The following is a 21,062-nucleotide window of genomic DNA, read 5'->3' as shown; positions in this document are numbered from 1 at the left end:
GATTGAGAGTTGAAACTATTGATAAATGAAATTTTATTTTTTCTTGTTATATTCCAGAAATTAAAGGAGAGTAGAAGAGAATTTTACAGATCTATTATTAATAAATGAGTTTTTGTTTTAATTTTTTTTATCTTCTGGAAATTGATCAAGAGTTGAAAGTTTTGAGAAATGAATTTTCATTCTTTTCCTGTTATGTTCTAGAAATTGATGGAGAGTAGAAGAGAATGAGGAGTAAGATTAAAGTAAAAACAAGATGGAAATAGAAATGGGTTCAGCAATTTATTTTTGAAGTTTTTGAAAATAACTAAGAGAGTGGGTTTAAAAGAAAATACTGGATAAAATTGACTAAAACAAATTTTTTTATTCGGTATTGATGTTGAATAGCTATTCTTAACTTTTTCTACCGAATGTTGATTCGGTGAATTTGATGAATAGAGAAGGAATGAATTCCACCGAATAACCTATTCAATGAACTAAACTACTAAATTACTGTTTTCCACTGAATCTGACCTGGCTATTCATGCCAACTAAACATGCTGTCAACTTATATATATATATATACACATTTGCATCACTAATCCCTCTCAATGCTCTCAATCTCTCATTCCCCATTTTGCTCTTAAAAAAAGCGAAGAAGAAGAAGAAAAGTGCAATAAGAGAAAAGAAGAAAAGAGAAAGAAAACCATGGTGAAGTTCTCAAAGGAGCTTGAAGCTCAACTAATACCGGAATGGAAAGATGCCTTTGTTAACTATTGGCAGCTCAAGAAACATATAAAGAAGATCAAGCTCGCTAGAAACAAGAGACCAATTCAACTTAACCATGGTTTTGGTCGTTCTATTGTCGACCCTATTCGTTTCATTGCCATGAAACTACTTTCAACCAAGTTGTTCTACAGCTCCAACAACAACACCAATACCGATGATGATGAGACCGGAAAGGTACAAGCTATGACTCAAAAACATCAATCAGACTTTTTTTCTCTTTCTTTTTAGGGTGTTTGCGAAAGTGGGTTCCTTTCATTTCTTCCATTTCTTCAATGATTTTGACATAAAGTTGTGAAAATTTTTCAATGAAAGAGAAATAGGGTTTCAGCTGTATATGCTTTCCAATGGCCGATAATACTGCTTGTTTCTAAACTGCTTCTTCCATGTTCTTTCTTTCAATTCATGTCGTGTTTTTTTGTTTGTTATGTCCAAACTTGTATCGTATTTCATGCTTCATGTTTAATAATATTAGGTCTACCGTCTACCTACCATGTTTTCATTTTTTCTACAAATATCACAAGGTCTGCTTTTTCTTCCGAAAGCTATTTCTCACCTTTAATTGATCATAAATATGGTTAAAGTTTCTTACAAATCCCCCATGTATCATACCATAAAATTTAGTTTAGTGACTCTAAAATTAAAAGGAACATTTTAATCACTATAAGATTGAAAAGTGACATTTAAATCGTTGCATGTTTAACTTTACTGTTAAGAATGGCATTGCTTAACTTTGATCATTGAAAAGCTAAACAATACTTTTAAAGAATGAATAGAAATATAGAAATTAATTTTGTTTTTACCATAAAATTGTTTATGATATTGTTTTTTTTGTTTAAATGATTTGTAATTTAGTCCATATCAATCTTCATGGAGTCACATCATTCCATTAACAGCAATATCACTTACTATTAAGTTATGACATTCCATTAACAACAACTTTATACATTTAAAAATTAAAATATTTTTATGAATTAAAATAGACTTTTTGATATATAATAATTTTAACTCATAAATTTATCAAAATATTAAATAAAATTTTTATTGTATTTTTTTAAAGAAACTTTTATTGTCGTGTTTATTATATTAAACCTATAGCATTGAGACCAATATGAACATGATAATTTTTAAAATTTCGAAAGCCTCTCATGATTAAAAGTTGATAAATAAAAAGCAAAGATTTGGTAACCCTTTTTGTGCCGAAAACATCTTTAATACACTATTTAATTAACTTTAAAGTTAATTTTTCATCATGGCTTGAATTTTCTTGCATTTTAAGTGGGTTTGTCACCTTTTTCTTTTCTAGCAAAATATTTCTTTTTCTTTATTAGGAATACAAACTGTTACAAATGTGTTTTTTGTTTCACGCTAAGTTTATTGTAATAATTACAATTAAGGTTGATATGTTCAATTGCGGCAAATATCAACAGTAACATATAACCATTTATTACTAAATTTTTAAGAATATTTAGATTAAATAGTAAGAAATTCGATTTATTTTAAGTAAGGTTACGACTTCAAATCTTTTGAACGAAGAAAATAGTGTTAAATGAACTTTACCCCCTCTATTTAAGGATTTGACTAGGCTCGACTCTAAAGTTAATAAAAGCTTTAATGTAATTTCGAATATCGAAAGTTTTTTTTGGAAAAAAAAAACCAAAAAGAAAGAACTACACGAAGACACCAAATATAAGGGGAAGGTTGTGGAATAAATAATTTAAAATCGAATTTTAATATATTTTACATTTTTTTATGTTATAGGTAAGGAGTACAAGCATGGAGGATGCTTCTGATCATGAAGTAGAATTCTATCAAACTGAGCTTCTGCAATTATTTTCTGAAGAAGATGAGGTATACATAAAATTATTATTATTATTATTTGAAGTTGTTTGAGATTGAATATACATACTAAATCCATTTCTTCGTTTTTATTTTCTTTTTTGGAGGTGAGGGTATTTTTTGAGAGGTTGGATGAAGAGTTGAATAAGGTGAATCAATTTTACAAGACTAAAGAGAGTGAGTTTCTTGAGAGAGGAGAGGCTTTGAATGATCAACTTCAAACCCTAATGGACTTGAAGCAGATACTCGACGGCAACCGACGACGGAAGCTGAATAACCTTCCGCGTTCATCGTCATCTTCTCGTCGCAACTCCGGCTTCTCGGGTGAGCGTTTGCATTGTTTTTTTCAATATTGTTAAGTGCTAACGTATTTAATTTTGTGAAACTTAGGGGAATGTGTAACATTTTTTATTAGTTTATGGACTAATGGTCGGTCCATGACCTAAGATGATTTTATATCTTAAACATAATTTAAAATTAAATAATGAATTATATACATATAAAAATTGTAATTGCATGGTTAAATCAAAAATTTTAAGCTAAAACACTTAAAATGCCCTTAAACTATACCCCTATATGCAAATTAAAGGTTAAGTCTTTATTTGAGAGTATAAGGATGTTTTAAGTAAAGGACTAATCCAAATATGGTGGTAACGTTGAGGGACTTTTTTTATGGAATTTACCATAATTTTTAGAATAAAATTAAATTTAAAATTTTGGGGAAAATAACTGGAGCTAAGCTGCTGCTTACGTAAACTTGCAAAATTGTGGCTAATGATAATGTTGATTTTCTAATTAGAAGTAAATAAATGCAGAGAGTCCCTTAGGATTAAATGATGGTTCCACAGAAATCTCAGATGAGATAATCGCCGCATTTGAAAGGAATGGAGTGAAATTCATGAACTCACCGGCGGCAGGCGGCGGGGCCAAGAGGAAGAAAGTTGAGAAGCGGAAGGCTGCGATGAGGATCGACATCCCGGCCACGACGCCGACAAGCGCCATCTCAGCTGTGACATCAATGCTGTGGGAGGATCTAATCAGCAACTCCACGAAACAAGATTCGACGGCGGGGCATTCCATCAACAGAAAGAAGATCCAATGTGCTGAAAAGATGATTAGGACCGCTTTTGTTGAACTCTACAGAGGCCTTGGCCTCCTCAAAACTTACAGGTCCTTTCGTTTTTCTTAGAAAAAACAAAAAATTCAGAATTGATTATTTAATTTAGGTGAAATTCTATTCATGGTCCCTGCAGTATGCATAAGTTGCAGATTCAGTTCTTATTCTCTTATATCAAGATATTAATGCAAGATAAAAAGTTTAGACCATAATTGTAAATATATGGCCCAGATGAGATTTTCAAAACTATAGTCTAAATTTTATGCAGTGGGGTCCCTAGATTTACAATTTTTTTTAAAAATTTTATGTTATTGTTTGATGAGATTATTAATATGATTGAATTATTATTTTGGCAGCTCATTAAATATGGTGGCTTTTACAAAGATACTCAAGAAGTTTGACAAGGTAATTCTATTTTAGATATCATAATGCATTCTATTAAAAAATAAATTAAAATAATTTTATATTAAAATTTTAATTTCAAAAAGGAGACAAAAATCTATTTTTTATTTAATAAAGAGACTAAGAAACATTAAATTGAATTTGTTAACATTTAAGAGGGTTTAAATTCGTAATTATACAGCTAAGGTTTGTGGATCTACCCAATATAAGTAGACTTGTACATGAGTAGGGCGGGAAGCCTGTCCAGAAAGTGGAAGGATTTGGGTAAAAATATAGTTCCGAAAAATAAGTTTGGGTAAAAATATAATTCCGAATAATTGGCTTCGACAAAACAATAAGGCCTGTTTAGAAAACAGATTGAGCCTCGAGTAAGGCTTTTGACTCGAGTCTGACCCGGTCCGAATTTACAAAAAGAAAAAAAATTGTTGTTTTCTTATTGTTTTGCTATCATTTCACTGTTATGTTGTTATTTTTTAGATATTGTATAATTCTTATTTTATTATTAATTTTGATACTATTTTAGAGGACCTATATTGGTGTTATTTAAGTTCAAAATTTTTTTAAATTTATTTTTAATTTATTAGAAAACATTTATTTTAATGTTTTTAATATTTTTTATATATTATATTTTTAAAATATTTTTTATATAAAAATATTTAATACAAGCGGGTTCAACCTATATTTTAATATTTTTATTTGTGCAGGCTTACCAAATGTGTCCAAAATTTTGTCAGAGACTTTAGTTAGGCTCAGCCAATTAACAAGTCTAAATATAGATATGTTTAGGGTGAATGTAAAGAGAGTGGGGCAACGGGCATTGGCTCCCAAAAAAATAAATAATTGCACTTTTACCCTCTTATAAATTATTAAATTATAAATTTATATATATGATGATATTTCATTTTAGCCTTCAAAAAATGAAAAAAATCTATTTAATTATTAAAAAAATGATGATATCATAAATTAATATATAATAAAATTTCATTTTAACCTCTAAAAAATTTATACTTCAATTCTGGTCCCTCCTAAAATCTTTTCTAGATTCGCCCTTTTAAATATGTTTAAAGAACCATATTCTTCTATATGCCCGTATGCATACCTAATGGACATAATGGTTTGAACAGGTATCCAAACAACAAGCATCAGCAAGTTATTTGAAAGCAGTGAAGAGATCCCATTTCATTAGCTCTGACAAGGTAAGTTACTATATATTTTAGGGTTAATATATCATCCAGTATTTGATTTTAGTTTTAATTTTTAATTTAGTATAAGAGTTTTTTATTGTCTTGGTTCAGTTAAGTTTCTCTTCAATATATAATTTGGTGCCAGCAAATATTTGAAACATGCGCTCTAGTAAACGAAATAGGTACTTCAATGGGACTAAAAAAATTTAAGTACCAAATTAAACACTAGAATTAAATTCAATTATCAAATAATATATTAATCTTATATATAAATTCAAGTACCGAATTCAACAAATGCGCTTTACTATGCTAGTAGTCCATAATCCACAAATGGAATGACGAGCTATTAGTGTAATTTTACTAGAAATGTATTGTTTCTAATCTAACAGGTTTATTTATGATGAAAATTGTTTAGGTAGTTAGATTAATGGATGAAGTGGAATCCATATTCACACAGCACTTCGCCAACAATGACAGGAAAAGGGCTATGAAGTTCTTGAGACCTCAGCAGCACAAAGATTCTCACTTGGTCACCTTTTTCTCTGGTAATTAACTCTGTTTTCCGAAATATCCATATTCGACATATATTCAAATACGAGTAGAAGGCTCAAATTCGGATTCAACCTTCAATTTTGGTGGTTTTGCAGGATTGTTTACAGGTTGTTTTGTATCACTATTTGGTATATACATAATATTGGCACACTTGTGTGATATATTCTCATCTACCACTGGCACTGCTTACATGGAAACTGTCTACCCTGTTTTCAGGTTTGTAAACCTGAGAAAAATATAAAGTTTGATAGTGTACTAAATGCAAATTTGAATTTTTTTTTTTGGTGCAGTGTATTTGCATTGTTAAGCTTGCATATGTTCTTGTATGGGTGCAATATGATGATGTGGAAGAACACAAGAATAAACTATAATTTCATATTTGAGTTTGCACCAAACACAGCCCTTAAATATAGGGATGCCTTTTTAATTTGCACCACTTTGATGACTTGTATTGTTGGGGCTTTGCTCATTCATCTCCTCCTCACTGCTGCTGCCATTTCTCCTTCTCATGTTGACACCATTCCTGGAGTTCTGCTCCTGGTTAGTTCAATTAATTCCCTGTTCTCTTGCTCCCACTCTTTTATTTTCATTTTTCAAATGATTTGCGCCCGAGGTAGATTTTGAACATAGTAGAACTAATCATGGGCCAGACCAGATGACTCACCCGAAAAGTGAGAGAGATTGGATAAAAATATAAGTTCAAAAAATAGGTTTGAGCAAAAAATAAGGCCCATTTTCTAAATAGGTCAAGCTTTGGGTAAGCTTTTTTTACCTAGGCCCGACCCAAATTTGTAAAAAAAATTATTGTTTTGGTGTCATTTTGCTATTATATTGTTATCATTTTGTTGTTATTATTTAGATATTATATAACTCTTATTTTATTGTTAATTTTATTACTATTTTAGAGGTATTTATTTGTTAAGTTGCATCTAGTATTATTTAAGTATAAATAATTTTTTAAATTTTATTTTTAATTTGTTTAGAAACATTTATTTTACTGTGTTTTTAGTGTATTTGATGTATTATATTTTTTAAATTTATTTTTATATAAAAAAATTTTAATACGAGCAGGTGGGCTCGAGTTTTAGTATTTTTATCCAAATCAAGATCAGACAAAATTTTAGGCCCATTTTTCGGACCAAATCAAGCCTAGGCCTAGAAAATGTGCCTACAATTTTATTGAGGCCTAGGTCAAACCCAGCCTAGCAATTGATCACCATTAAACATGAGTATAACCCTTATAGATATGAAAAAATTGAATATACTCGTGTTCAATGGGTTACCATCAAGTTTTAGCATCCGAATCTGTTTTATTTTTGTAAACAATGAATTGAGATATCTAAATTATTTATTTGAATTTGTTTTATTTCTCTTGATATCAGTGGCGGAATCGGAAGGTTGGCAGGGGTTGGGCCACTAAAATAGAAAATTTTTCATTTAGGCCATTTTATAATTTATAAAATTTTAAATTAGTAATGGTAAAATTGCACTTTGACTCTCCTAAAAATGATAAAAATTTGATTTAATTCTTTAAAAATTATAAAGATACAGACTATTGAAATGGTGAAATTATTTTATATAATTTAATTCCTAAAATAATTTTCAGACTTCTGCCCTTATTGATATTTAAGTCTCCTATTTTGTGTTTGGTTTTTCAATCTCAGATTTTTATAGCTTTGCTAATCTGCCCGTTTGACATCTTTTACCGACCAACTCGTTATTGCTTCCTTCGAATAATGCGCAACATAATTTGCTCTCCACTGTATAAGGTATCTTTACTTCCATACTTATTATCTGTTAATGGATCGGGTAACAGTTGGATTCCGAAAAAATTCAAGTCCAATTTAGGATATGAATTTTTTTGTCTAAACTTAATTAATTTGGGCGGTTGTATTATCCAGCCTTGGAACAGCTCTAGATAGTATAAAGTTTGAACATTTTTTGTTGTTGTTTGCAGGTTTTGATGGTAGATTTTTTCATGGCTGACCAACTTACTAGTCAGGTAGTTGTCTTGAGTTCAATTGAGTTTCATTTTATAAGAGCTTGAATTTGATTCAGAATAAATGGATTCATTTGGTTTAACTTATTTACCTCAAAAAGATAATTTCGATTTATATGGTCAATATCAAACTTGATTAATCAATAACGAATTGTTCGGATTCAAATGCTAACTAAAAGTTAAAAAAAAAAAAACTTGTGGGCTACTTGAATTAAGTATTAAGATACTTAAAGGCACACTCAAGCTAAACTCGATATTCTTCATTTTATTAACATTTTTTCTATTTTCTTTTTCTAAACTCAAGCATTTCATCATCAGCCATGTTTTTTCTTTTTATTACAGATTCCATTGCTAAGACACTTGGAATCAACAGCTTGCTATTTTCTTGCTGGAAGCTTCAAAACTCACCAATATACCTGCAAAAACGGAAGCCTTTACCGACAGTTCGCTTATGTTATCTCGTTTTCGCCTTATTATTGGCGTGCCATGCAGGTAAAATTCGTATATTCATGCCATGTTTGTAAATTTTCTCGAATTATGATTATGTATTTATATAACATTTTATAAATTAAGAATTCATATCATATACATTTTAACTAATGTGTTTTTGTGTTCCTTTGTTTTTGGTTTGATTTCAAGTGTGCAAGAAGATGGTTTGATGAATCGGATCCGAACCATTTGGCTAACATGGGGAAGTATGTTTCAGCAATGGTGGCTGCCGGTGCTCGGCTAACGTATGCGACGCAGAGCAGCGGCCTGTGGTTTGGTGTAGTTCTGGTGACTTCAATAGTGGCCACTGTTTACCAATTATATTGGGATTTTGTTAAAGACTGGGGACTTCTTAACCCTAATTCCAAAAACCCTTGGCTTAGAGATGATCTGATGCTAAAGAACAAGAGCTTTTACTACATTTCCATTGTGAGTTATATTACTTTTAACTTTGTCTCACAGTTCTATATTTCAAAAGAAGATGTCACATTAAGTAATGAGCAGTCTAACAATCCTTCCATCAACTATATACGTACACACACAAAAACTAGTTTTTTTTTTTTTTCCATAGATGGATCTTTAATGAGACATTTGTGTAATTGTAGGCCCTGAATGTAGTACTAAGAGTTGCTTGGATAGAAAGCATCACACAGTTTCGAATCAATCAAGTTCAGACACATTTGCTGGACTTCTTCTTGGCTTCCCTAGAGGTCATTCGACGAGGACATTGGAATTTTTACAGGTATTTATAATTTCTCATTTTTTTTCCCAGTCAGAAAACCAATATGAAACATGATGATTCTGAGATCAAAAGGTCTGACACAACATGAGAAACTGTTAACTGTAACAGGTTGGAGAATGAACATCTAAACAATGTCGGCAAGTTCCGAGCAGTAAAGACTGTCCCATTGCCATTCCGTGAGATGGATTCTGATTGAAATCCATGAAAATTTCATGATCAGGGATGACATAGAAGCCAAACAAGCCAACTGCAATTCTAACTGGTGATTTGCTGATATCTGAATCAATCTGATGTATTAGCCAATACGCTTTACTCTCTCTATTCATTATCCTGCAAATGATTTTTTTTTTAAGTTTATGTGATTTCTTTGCCACTGAGATTATTATAATTCAATTGAAGTCTACAATTTTTCTTCGATTTGTTTCCCACAAGCGAGTTAGGTGAATTGTATTGTAGAAATTTTTGTGGCAGAACTTACTCTTTGCATTACTTTTATGCCTTCATATAGTTCGGATATACATAGGGGTGTAAACTCGACAACTGTGCTTAGGTTCAACTCAGAACAACTTGAATTCAGCTCAATCATTTTCGAATCAAGCTGGAGCAACTCAAGCTACAGAGAAGCTGAATTTGAGTATCCCAATGCTTGACTCAAGTAGCTTTTCTAAGCTAACCGAGCTTTTAATTAGTATGGAAATTAGAGCTCAAGCTCAAATGCAAATAATCAAACTTGAAATCAAGCTTACAACTTGAGCTTATTTGTTACTAGGTGAACAAGCCTAATTGAATCTAATAGAATTAACTCAGGTAAATCGGTTTTTATCTCAGAACAAGCTCAAGCTTTCAAAAAGAATCTCCATTAAGCTCAAGTCTAGCTTTGAGTCTCAAGCCTCAAATTTTGAGTTGAGCTCAAGCTCAAGTTTCTTACTGCTTAAGCTTGACTCAACTCGATCATACCCTACATGCATGACTGTCCAATGATTTAGAGAATCCCATTTAATGGGATTTTGCTAACAAGAATGTCATAAGCTATTTTTTTCTAACATAAAACATGTTTTTGTGCGTTATGTTTACCATAATTGTATAACAGATGCTATCATGTTATCAACATTGGAAAAAACCAAAACCATAAAATATTCTTCACGCTTCCAAAAAAACATTAGAACATAGAGAGTCAGCATGACGCTGCACTCAACTGGTATTCTTATCACACATCTAGGCAATCAATAAATAACATAAGCATTAATGTTCTACATAGCATGCCATGAGAAGCCAAACGTAAACTCCTAGAATTTAGAAATTTTTTTCAACATCTATCATACATACTATGACAAGTGCCTCCATAGTGCCGGGCGATCTCTGGATATCAAGAGAACACGAGATGCCAAGTAGTCAAAAGAAGGGGAATACATGTCATCTGGTCCAACAATCTCTCGTACATTTTCAGCACTTCCTTGATCATATATGAAAGGCTGAAGCCCGTCATCCTTCAAGGCATCAAATACAAAAAGCCCCAGCCCACAAACACCCATGACAAGGTTCGAATTTCCCCAAACCTGTGTTATGGCTGAATAATGGGAATGAGCATTAGATTCGGGCAAAGAATAAGTAGTGAAGAGCCTTTGTTTGCACAACGAGAATTGTTGCACTTGAGAACAAGGCTGTTTTTTCCCTGATGGCTTTACATTTGTGCATCCAAGAAAGACCATATCCCCTCGGGAGAAAACAGAATGCACATTAACACCAACTTTTGCTATTTTCGCACCTATACCAGATGGATGGCGAAAATCCAAGATATTAATAGAATCTGCAGTGCAGAATACACCATCATTTCCTTCAGCCTCTGATGAACTTACTCTGCAATCCAAATTTTGCAAACATTAGGATCCATACACAAAATATTATGCTGGGAAACTAGAAAACTACCGTTGTAGAAATAATATGACATGATAAACGACAACATGGGATAAAGTTCTAACCTTTGCCTAACCCCTCCACCTATCTCAGCATCAGTGTTATTTACATGAAGAGCAGAGATTTTTCGACCAGATGAAGAGACCGATAGTACTGTCTGAGGATGTAGAGAGTTCACATCCCAGACAGATATCATTTCTGCTTCGGCTACCACTACCTTCCCTCGGTTTCTCCACTGCAGTGGACTTGAATAATCCATTGTCAATACAGGCTTCTGGACCTCCCACTTCATAATTTCTTCACCATCACGGATGTCATATACTTTGACAACCTTCTGAGTGCTGGCGGTAGCGACCATAAGAGGGCCCAATGGTTTATACCACCACTGCTGAGTTTCAGGTGACAAACTATTACACAAAGCATTTCTTATATACAAAGCATTGTTTGGTAAGGGACCAAGTACCGTTCTTGAAGCCGTTTCCCTCTGCTCGGTGTGGAAAGCTCGTACCTCTTTGCTATAGAAATCCCATGAGCAGAATCCTGATTCTAAGGAATTGCCAGCGGATGCAGCAACAACATATCTCCCAGGACAACCATCTGCACTGGGAGCACGAATAATCCAACAATCCCTCCATATATTAGGTGAGATACCTACTGGAGGCTTGTAGACAGCCTTCTCCTGAAAAAACAAGTGACCATCATTTTAAGAAATTGTACATTCAGTTGTGTCTACGACTGTTTTTTTTATCAACATGCTCAATTAGTATAAAGATGCAAAAGAATTTGATTTACCAATGAAATTGAAATGAGATTCCAAGGTTAAGTCCATTGAATTTAACAGAATGAAGATAGCAATAGAGACATTCAAAAAATCAGAAGGAACACAAATCATCAAGCAGAGATAAGAGATACGATATTATGCTCAGATCACTATCATGAAACGACAGAGAACATCAGACAACTTGATAGTTGAATACAGAATACTAATATGGAACATAAAAATCAACTTCAGACAGGTACAAGGAAGAATACCTCACAATTAGTAATGTCATAAAAGGAACATGATCCATCATCATGAGCAAGAAGAGCTGCCTCTCCTTCTGACACAAACCATCCTCCAGTCGACATCTTAGGGCCAATTTCATTGAGCGGATAAATGCTAGCATCTTCAGACTCCTCATCAATAACAGCAGTTGGCCTGTTCTCCTGGTCATCAAAGTCCTCAAGTATCTCATCTGATTCAAGATTGAACTCGACACCATGCTTCACAAATAAGTTTTTCGAAGGCCCTTGTGCACCTGAACCACCACCACCATCCATATCTTGAGTATCAGAATTCTCCATGGTAGCCAGCTCATTCCTTGTGGTGACTTGACTTCGCTTATCAAGTGAAGCCAAGAACTCCAAAGCTATTGGATTATCCTCAATGGAACTCAATAACTTCTTTTCATCCCTTATTTCACAACCAGATTCTACGGCATCAGAGGATTCGTGACTTTGAGAGCTCCCTGATGGTTCCTTCAATGATGTGCGGTTTCTAAGCAATTTGTGATGAGGAAACAATCTAGCTTCCAACTCTTCACTATTCAAATCTTTAACAGAAATCTTAACATTACCCACCATCCGCTTACTCTGACTGCCATTAGCTTCTTTAGTACTCACTTCTTCATCTCCAGAACCTTTCGAACTGCTCGATTTGCCATTTGAATCACTCACAACATTACCCATAGCCTTCTCGATACCAGAAATCTTGTCCTGAATATCTGAAACGATCAGCTTTGAGGCATCAGGATTGTTCATATCAAGCATCTCTTTAGTCCTCTTAATATCGGAAGCAATCCTCTTCACCTTCCCTTCTAGAAAAGCAAGCTTTTCATGAAGTTTGCTTGGATATTTAATGGCAGCCCCACTCCCTTCACTGTCTTGCACACTCAAGTCCTTCTCTTTTGAAATCACCAAGCTCTTTCCATCACTTAAAGACTTCTCTTTTAGAAACTTTGCGTCACATTTCTCATCAACCCTAATACATGCTCCAAGTTCTGAATCAAAATCTGAAATACCCTTTCCATTAAAAGCCCCAAAACCCTCATTTTGGATGTTATCCCCATTTGGTTTTCCCAAATCAGAGCTAAATTTAGCATCCTTTTTACAATTCCCATCTGAAACCCTAACCCCTTTTACTTTCCCCTCATTTTCCTTCACTTTCATCACCAAACTCTCCCTAAACCCACCATTTTCTTTGCTACCTTTACCTGTTGAATCCCTAAAACACTTCTTTTCCCTATCGATTGAAACCCTCTCTTTTTTCAAATCAGAAAAAACCCTAACAAATTCAGATGGGCTCTGACTCCTACCTCTTGGCGCCGATGAAGTGGACCACCGCACCCGGCCTTCACTGTCGGAGCCACCAACCGCCGCCGCCTTCTCGACGCGAGGGACAGGCCGGATTGTGGGCTTCTGGGTCACCACGGAAGCCCGAGAAAGACTGCTGGGTCGTGGGTTTTCTTTTCCGGAAGATGTTTTTTTGAGGGTCGGAGTGGAGTCGGAGATTGGGTTCAGGTTTTTTGCAGGTCTCTGTTTGCCGGCGATTAAGTCTCTTTGCCGGCGAGCCGACGACGATGACATTTTTCTCTTTAGCTTTTGAGGGTTAAATAAATTAACAGTAAATTGAAACGGATACTTTAGAAATTTAGAACTGAGAAATGATCTTTTCAGAACTTAAAGTTTGAATTTTTGGGCGGGAAATGAATGTTATTTTGAATTTTTGGGAATATTCTCATTTTTAATTTCTTTCTTTCTTTTTCCAAGGGGTAAAACTCATAATTGGACATAAACTTTACTTTATTGTGCAATTTGATACATTAATTTTAATTTTATACAATTAAAGACATGATTTTTAATTGCAGTTAGAGGTGATCATGGGTCGGGCCGGACCCATACAAATTTTTAGGCCCGTCTACTAGGCCCGGGCCCGGCCCGGCCCGAATATGGGCCTAAAATTTTACCCAAGCCCGGCCCGAAATAAAATTACTAAGCCCGAGCCCGGCCCGGCCCGGCCCATATTAAATTTTTTTTATTTCATTAAATAAAAAAATTTAAAAATATAATAAATTAAATATATTTAAAAACGTAAAAACAAATATTAAAACAAATAAAAATAATACTAAAACAATACACAAATTAATAATATAATAAAAATGGTTATATTAAAAATTTAAAATAATTAAAAATAAAATAAATATATATTAATATATAATTCGGGTCGGGTCGGGCCCGGGTCAAAAAACTCTTACCCGAGGCCCGACTCGTTTTCTAAACGGGCCTCATTTTTTTTGCCCAAGCCCATTTTTCGGGCCTATATTTTTACCCAAACTCTCCTATTTTTCGGGTGGGCCTTCAGGCCGGGCCGGGCCACCCAGCCCATGATCAGCTCTAATTGCAGTTCAAGGTATACTTATAACTTTAATTTTGATTCAACTATACACATTTAAATAAATATATCAATTTATTTTTATATTAAATTAATATAATTATTTGTACATGCAACATATAAATATAAAATGGCATTACAGTTTATATGTAATTTTGATATTTATCATTATTTCTAAAAATTTGTTTAATTTTAATTTTAAAATATATTTAATATATCTATAAATGCTTTTTTTCTTTGATTTCTATAGTATTTATATATTAGGCATCTATAGATATATTAAATACATTTTAAATTTTAAATTAAACAAATCTTATACTTATTTTATAATTAAATAAACCTTAATATATATTTTTTATGCATTAAAGCCCTTCTCATTTTTAGGTGAAGTAATTTTTTTCATTAGTTACAAAGTTTTAACCTAATTTTTTTCACTAAGCACTCAAATGTTTAGAATTAAAATTCTTTTAATAGACCAAATTTTAAAAATAATCATCAACTAGAATATTGTGTATGGTGTATGATAAGTTTGGGTTCATGGGTGTCAATAGCGATGAATTCTAATGCTTACAATTTATCGTATTTTGTTTTAAGAAAATATTATTATTAATAGGAATCATGAATAATAATAATACAAATATGTGTCATAAATTATTATATATTAATGTACAAATGTCATGTAACGCCCCAATTTTCGGGAATTCTGTGAATGTTGGCATAAGTTTAATTATGTTAGTGGGCCTCTAGAAAGCCAAGCTTAAGATAGAACCCGACAATTTTAGTTAATTTTTGTTCCATAAGAAAAAAGGGGGTGAAATTATGAAATAGAACCTATGTGAAAATGTTTGAAAATGCTATAGGCTAAATTGAAGTGGCCAAATAAATAGGTGTGCAAAATAGGAGGATTTGCATGACAAACCTCCCATTTTACATGAAGTGGCCAGCCATCATGTTGTTATAGACAATATGAGTACTTGATATCCATAATTTATGGTACAAATTTATACAAATTGATAATAGGTTAGGTAAATGTTCCATGATAATGGATTAGGTAAATATTCCATGATAATGGTTTAGGTAAATGTTCCATGATGGGAATTTCATGTCTTTTGTATTAAAGAATTAAATGGATGAAATATGAAATTTTATTAAAAGAAAAAGAGGTGAAAAGAACAAAATTTTGTCCATCTTTGTTCATCATAGCCTAAAGTTAGAGAAGAGAAAGGAGAGGGGAAAGCTCTTGAATGTTCGGTCACTTGGGGAAGAAAATTGAAGGTAAGTTCATGGTAGTTTGCTTCTATCTTGATGTTCATGAGTTCTTCTTGATTCTACCTTAACTCTTGAAGCATATTTTGGTTTTTAATTGTGTTGTGAGCATTTAGTCATGAATTAAAATGAAGGAAATGGTTGTTGTTTCATGTTCTTTTGATGAAAAATGGAAGATAGGTGAAGTTGAGCCAAACAAATGAGCATGCATGTGCCTTAGATACTAAGGGGAAAATCGGCTAACATGTTGTGCTTTAAAATATTGAAATGGAGATTATACTTAAGTAAAATCATAAATATGTGATGATTGATTGGTGATATACATGTTTAAATAACAAGCATGCAAGTTAGGTGTGAAAGAGTGATTTGGTAATAAATCTGCTTGGGACAGCAGCAGTAACGTGACTTTGGAAAATCACCATAAATTGTGGGAGATGAGTTAGAAGCTGCATAAATTATGTAATTAAAGCTTAATGAGTCTAGTTTCAAATGGTATAAACGAGAACATATTTTGAATTCTGTACAAAGAGAAATTTGATTCGTAATGAAGAGTGGTCAGATTAGTCAAACAGTGAAACATGGGAAACTTTAAGAAAAATCTGGTATTTATTGGTCATACCAAAAATTCTGAAAATTTTATGGATAAAAGATATATGAGTCTATTTTCAGGAAAAATTAACGGCACTTGATTTGGAAAACATGAGTCTAGTTATAAATGATTTAGTGAATGTTGCTCAGGAAGACAGCTTGCAGTGAAATTATGATTATGTGGTAAACACTGACAAAAATTTGTTAATGAGTTGCTTATTGATTTCTTATAAGCTTACTCTGATCTGTAGGTGTGGTTGGCCGAATATTGTAAGGGGTTAATACGTATTTCGTATTTGAATAGTTAGATTAATGTGTTAGTAATCCAATTGTAGGCAGTTCGTGTGTGGATCTCGTCAGCATATCGTTGCAAACAGGTGTGTAACTAACACCCTCTTTCTTAGTCTAGATCGGCAAAAGTCGAAAAGTCGAAATGCCGAAAACCGGTATTTTTTAGATTTGCGAGTGTGCGAATGCTCGTGAGGTAAATCGATTAATGTTTTGGTAAGCTGCAATGTTTGGACTGCAAAGTGCATGATTTCTGTGCCCTCGATATTTTTGGGCTTAATGGGCCAAAATTGGAATGATGGGCCAACGGGCCCAATTTGGTAAGAACCCTCGGTAGTGATTCTGTTAGTACGTGAAAGGTAGGAATATGCATGAAAAACCCTAAAATAGATAAATTACTGAAATACCTTTAAAAGTGAAAAATTTACAGTTTTACCCCTAGGAGATAAATTACCGAAATACCCATAGGGTTAAATTGACCTAAATGCATGTTTGACTGTTGTTATTTACTGCATGCCATGTTGTTATTATCTGATGCATGGAACTGGGATATTGACGGAGGAAGTACTGAAAGTGGCTTGTCCACGTACTGGAGGCTTTGCCTCAATTTACTGTTAACTGAGCAGCAAGGCTGCAACTGTGGAGTGTTTGGCTGGGTGGGTTGAGCTATTCCCCACATGGAGTGTATGGCTGGTACGGGTGGAGTGTAGTGGTTGGTGGGTTGAGTAGTCTCCCCAAATGGGCTTGCATATGTTTACTGATGTTGCATGTATTATGAAATGGGCCTATGGGCCATACTGTTATCTGAATAAAGGGCTAAGGCCCAGTTTATTATAATCTGAAAAGGGCTCTGGCCCAGTACCACTGTTACCTGAATGGGCTTAGGCCCAATGGGCTTGAGCTGACTTGGGCTTTGAATGGGTTTTCCTTACACACTGAGTTTCCCCAAACTCATCCCTTCTTTAACCTTGCAGGTGAGCCTTGATGTGGGTGACTTGGAGCCGGAGGGGATTCAGAGTGGCCATGGTGAATACTTTGGGTTTGAAAAAGAGACTGGTTTTCTTAAGTTATTTTTAATTGCTATTTAATTTTTGGGTTGTAATAAGGCCATTTTAACTTTATTTTCTTCTTCGATTTTTCTGGGATTATATTATTAAAAAACAACTTTAAATTGATGGATACTAATTCAAATGGGCTAGACTTAGGGCGTGATTTCAAAACGATACTTGTTTTTTTTAAATAACACGACATCACGAATATTCGATTTACCAAAGATAATCACTCAAAGAAATTTCAACTTGTTATAACCAAGTGTGGCAATGGATGTGGGCATGTCTAGGATTGGATCCAATCGGAGAGCTTGGTACTTAAGCAGCCTTCATGGCTCACCTCCTCTGTTATGGATATCTACCTGGTGCCCAGCTTCCATTCACTTGGTTAGTTTGACAAAAGTCGGCTTTTTAAAACACTAAAAAGGGAACACGGGTTTTTGACTTCAAAGTGGCACGTCGGATTCGGTCTTAACGACTGGGCCGGGTTTGGGGTGCTACATGTCATGTCTGTAAAGTAATTTAAAAAAAAAGGGAGCAAATTGACACTAATTATAACATTGGAATAATTCAAAAACAAACCAGAAATATATGAACTTGATAAAACCGTTGAATTTTGTGTCCTAACATAGTTATCATCAAATTAACCTAACAACGAACACCGATTAACCAATAAAATATTTTGAAAAGTCTCAATAGACCCACCGCATCATTAATGTACAAAAGGCTAAGTCCCAAATGGTCTATTATTCTCCCCGTCATTTTGAATTTATCATCATTATTATAATCTATCATGATAAAAGGGAAAGCAGTTCCTAATAAATCTGGTGACACTAGCAAATCTCATATATACATCTGAATATTACTAAAAATTAAAAGTAAAACCATCTAAATAAAAATGGCCAAAATAAAATTACAAAACTGTGGACGAAATAAAATCACGAAACTATAGATAAAATCATAATAATATGAATAGAAATTAAAAACAAAATAAAATTTAAAAAAAAATGTTGGAGAAATCACAACCAACCATCAATGACTACACCGATATTCACATCCACAAAGCAAAATTGAAATTTGAAAAAAATTAACAATTTTTTTCTATAAAAAGAGGCGATGGTATGGTCAAATTATCTATCACTTAAATGAATGGAATTAATGCTATTTTGAAAAAACAGTTTTAATTTTGGTAGCAAATTTTTTTTCTAGTCGATTTTTTTTTTGGACGTTATTGGAGTGTTTTAAGTTTTAATCAGTGGATGCTAATAAAATTAAAATAGTGCATTTCAGTCTTTTAATTTCATACATAAATTATTTTAGTTGACGTTTTTTTTTCTAAAAAAAATGGTAGATTAAAATAGTTTTAATTTCATATTAAATTTTTGTAATTATTAAATTTAAGACACGTGTAAAAATAAAAGAAAAAGATCAAAATACTTTAATTAAAATCATGGGTTATGGGAAAATTTCATAGATAAAAGGGGCAATTTACTAAAAAAAAACTCTTTTTTTCGATAATTATGAAAATGGACCGACTTTTTTATTATTTACGAGAAAGGATCATTTTTCCCGAAAGCGCGTTCACGTCAGCGTGAAGATACTGTGCACGTCAGCAAAACGCGTCCTTGGGGGAGCGTTTTGCCCCGCTCCAACGGTCACCCCAACGGTCATCCCCAACGGTAAAAAAAAAACCTATAAAAGACCCCCTTTTCATTTTTTCACACAATAGTCCTCTCACAACAATTCTCTCTCAATTCTTTCCAAATTTTCTCAAATTTCTCTCAATTTTTGTCAAAGTTCTCTAATTTTTGCAAAAAAGCTGTGTTTTATTTTTTTGAATTAGTTTTATTTTTTAAATTATAAAAATATTTGATCGTGTTAGCAATGGCCGGTTCATTAATTCGTCTCGATAAGAAACACATCTCCGTCGAGCAAATGACAATGGTAAGTAATTAACTTAATTAATTTTTGAATATAGTATTTAATATTTTTTTTCATTTATGTGATTTTAATTAATATTTATTTTTATAATTTTTTATAACAGTCTGTAGATCAGGTGTTGCAATGCTATATCCGTAATATGTCTGGTCCTCCATCGCCATTGATAGAGAATTACCTGCGGGAAGCGGGTTTTTGGCACGTGGCCACGATAGGCCGGGGGTGCAAGTTGGACCCAAAATTAATCAGTGCATCGATGGAGAGGTGGAGACCCGAGACGCACACTTTTCATCTTCCATGCGGAGAGTGTACTATCACTCTAGAAGACGTGCAATTACAATTGGGATTGCCGGTGGATGGGTATGCAGTCACCGGATCCGCATCATCTACTGATTGGGGAGCCGTATGCTACAAGCTTTTGGGTGCTATACCGGATAATATTAACGGAGGTCGGATCGAGATGGGCTAGTTACGAGATACATTCCCGGAGTCGGATAATGATTCGACTGAACTCGAAAGAATACGATATGCTCGGGCATACATTCTTGAGATGATTGGAGGTTATTTGATGCCAAACTTTCACGAAACCGTGTACATCTGAGATGGCTGTTAAAACTCTTTGATTTTAGAGCGGTAAGTGAATTAAGTTGGGAGTCTGCCGTGTTAGCAACATTGTACTGAGAGATGTGCGGGGCGACGCAACCGAATAAAGCTAAAATCGGAGGATGTCTATCACTACTGCAATCATGGGCTCGGTTTTGCCTTTCATTTTTATGTCCTCGAGTGAACCACCCATATACATTCTCACTAATAACGAGGTAAATTTTATATTAGATTTTACATTTATTACGTAGATTTAAAATATAATTGTATGCTAAAAATTATTTAATTAGGTGGAACCATTCGGCGAGTTATGTTGGAATACTCACATCTCTTGAAGATATACGGCTTCTAATAGACCAACGGTCAGAAGCACAAGTAAGTATTAAATAAAATATATATACATAATAAAATAGTAATTTCGTATTTAGTATTTAGTATTTAGTATTACCTATATAACTAATATTATTATCATGTTCATATAGTTTCAATGGACACCATTCGAGGATCTGACAATTCGGGCAGTAATTCTGGATGAATTTTTTAAAAAACCGAACATTTGGCATGTGAAGGTCCCATTGGTAAACTATGCTATCGTGGAGATGCACTAGTCAGATAGGGTATTATGGCAATTTGGATTTCGACAACCGATTCTCGTGGAACCTGAGGTGCTCGATGATGAGCATAAAATCAACTTACGGCTATTGAATACGGATTAGCCGAGACACAAAGCCTATAGGTATATCTACCATACATAAAGGTACTGTCAATTTGTATCAATGGCTTGCAGTATATAAATGCGTCCCGACATTGCTTAAAGCTCCAGAATAGACGCTTGAACACTTGGCATCCACGAAGCAATCGATCGTTGTAGTATGCAGGTGCCGTTTCAAAGTCTGTTAT

The 21,062-nt window shown here is 33.6% G+C and overlaps 2 protein-coding genes across 4 annotated transcripts; one reads left to right on the top strand and one right to left on the bottom strand.

Annotated features, from left to right (window-relative positions):
- Positions 1-316: 316 nt before the first annotated feature.
- Positions 317-9,501, top strand: LOC121215065 (phosphate transporter PHO1). The gene is made up of 15 exons (XM_041089439.1): positions 317-939; positions 2,524-2,613; positions 2,709-2,925; positions 3,417-3,771; positions 4,075-4,123; positions 5,245-5,316; positions 5,720-5,849; positions 5,952-6,072; positions 6,147-6,396; positions 7,521-7,625; positions 7,814-7,858; positions 8,198-8,347; positions 8,495-8,773; positions 8,950-9,086; positions 9,195-9,501. The coding sequence occupies exons 1-15, from the start codon at positions 685-687 to the stop codon at positions 9,280-9,282; spliced, it is 2,343 nt and encodes a 780-aa protein (XP_040945373.1). The 5' UTR covers positions 317-684; the 3' UTR covers positions 9,283-9,501.
- Positions 9,502-10,203: 702 nt separating this feature from the next.
- Positions 10,204-13,698, bottom strand: LOC107936258 (KIN14B-interacting protein At4g14310). 3 transcript variants are annotated; one of them, XM_041089437.1, is made up of 4 exons: positions 12,033-13,698; positions 11,464-11,679; positions 11,066-11,388; positions 10,204-10,943 (listed from the first exon to the last, which is right to left on the bottom strand). In XM_041089437.1, the coding sequence occupies exons 1-4, from the start codon at positions 13,623-13,625 to the stop codon at positions 10,412-10,414; spliced, it is 2,664 nt and encodes an 887-aa protein (XP_040945371.1). In that variant the 5' UTR covers positions 13,626-13,698; the 3' UTR covers positions 10,204-10,411. The 3 variants fall into 3 exon arrangements, with proteins under 3 accessions (XP_040945371.1, XP_040945372.1, XP_016724444.2); XM_041089438.1 differs by having other exon boundaries at positions 11,066-11,385; XM_016868955.2 differs by having other exon boundaries at positions 11,066-11,679.
- Between the last annotated feature and the right edge of the window lie 7,364 nt (positions 13,699-21,062).

The sequence above is a fragment of the Gossypium hirsutum genome, chromosome A02, assembly GCF_007990345.1.
Source record: "Gossypium hirsutum isolate 1008001.06 chromosome A02, Gossypium_hirsutum_v2.1, whole genome shotgun sequence".
Classification (NCBI taxonomy): Eukaryota; Viridiplantae; Streptophyta; class Magnoliopsida; order Malvales; family Malvaceae; genus Gossypium; species Gossypium hirsutum.
This window is presented reverse-complemented; position numbering and strand designations above follow the sequence as displayed.

Bases quoted from the DNA above. Each gene is read 5' to 3' on its own strand.
- LOC121215065 (XM_041089439.1), top strand. From the start codon at position 685: ATGGTGAAGTTCTCAAAGGAGCTTGAAGCTCAACTAATACCGGAATGG. The intron at 7,859-8,197 runs GTAGTTGTCTTG...TTTTTATTACAG, and splicing joins CTGACCAACTTACTAGTCAG to ATTCCATTGCTAAGACACTT. The intron at 8,774-8,949 runs GTGAGTTATATT...GTGTAATTGTAG, and splicing joins GCTTTTACTACATTTCCATT to GCCCTGAATGTAGTACTAAG.
- LOC107936258 (XM_016868955.2), bottom strand. From the start codon at position 13,625: ATGTCATCGTCGTCGGCTCGCCGGCAAAGAGACTTAATCGCCGGCAAA. The intron at 11,680-12,032 runs GTATTCTTCCTT...TTGTTTTTTCAG, and splicing joins ATGACATTACTAATTGTGAG to GAGAAGGCTGTCTACAAGCC. The intron at 10,944-11,065 runs GTTAGAACTTTA...TTTGGATTGCAG, and splicing joins GGTGGAGGGGTTAGGCAAAG to AGTAAGTTCATCAGAGGCTG.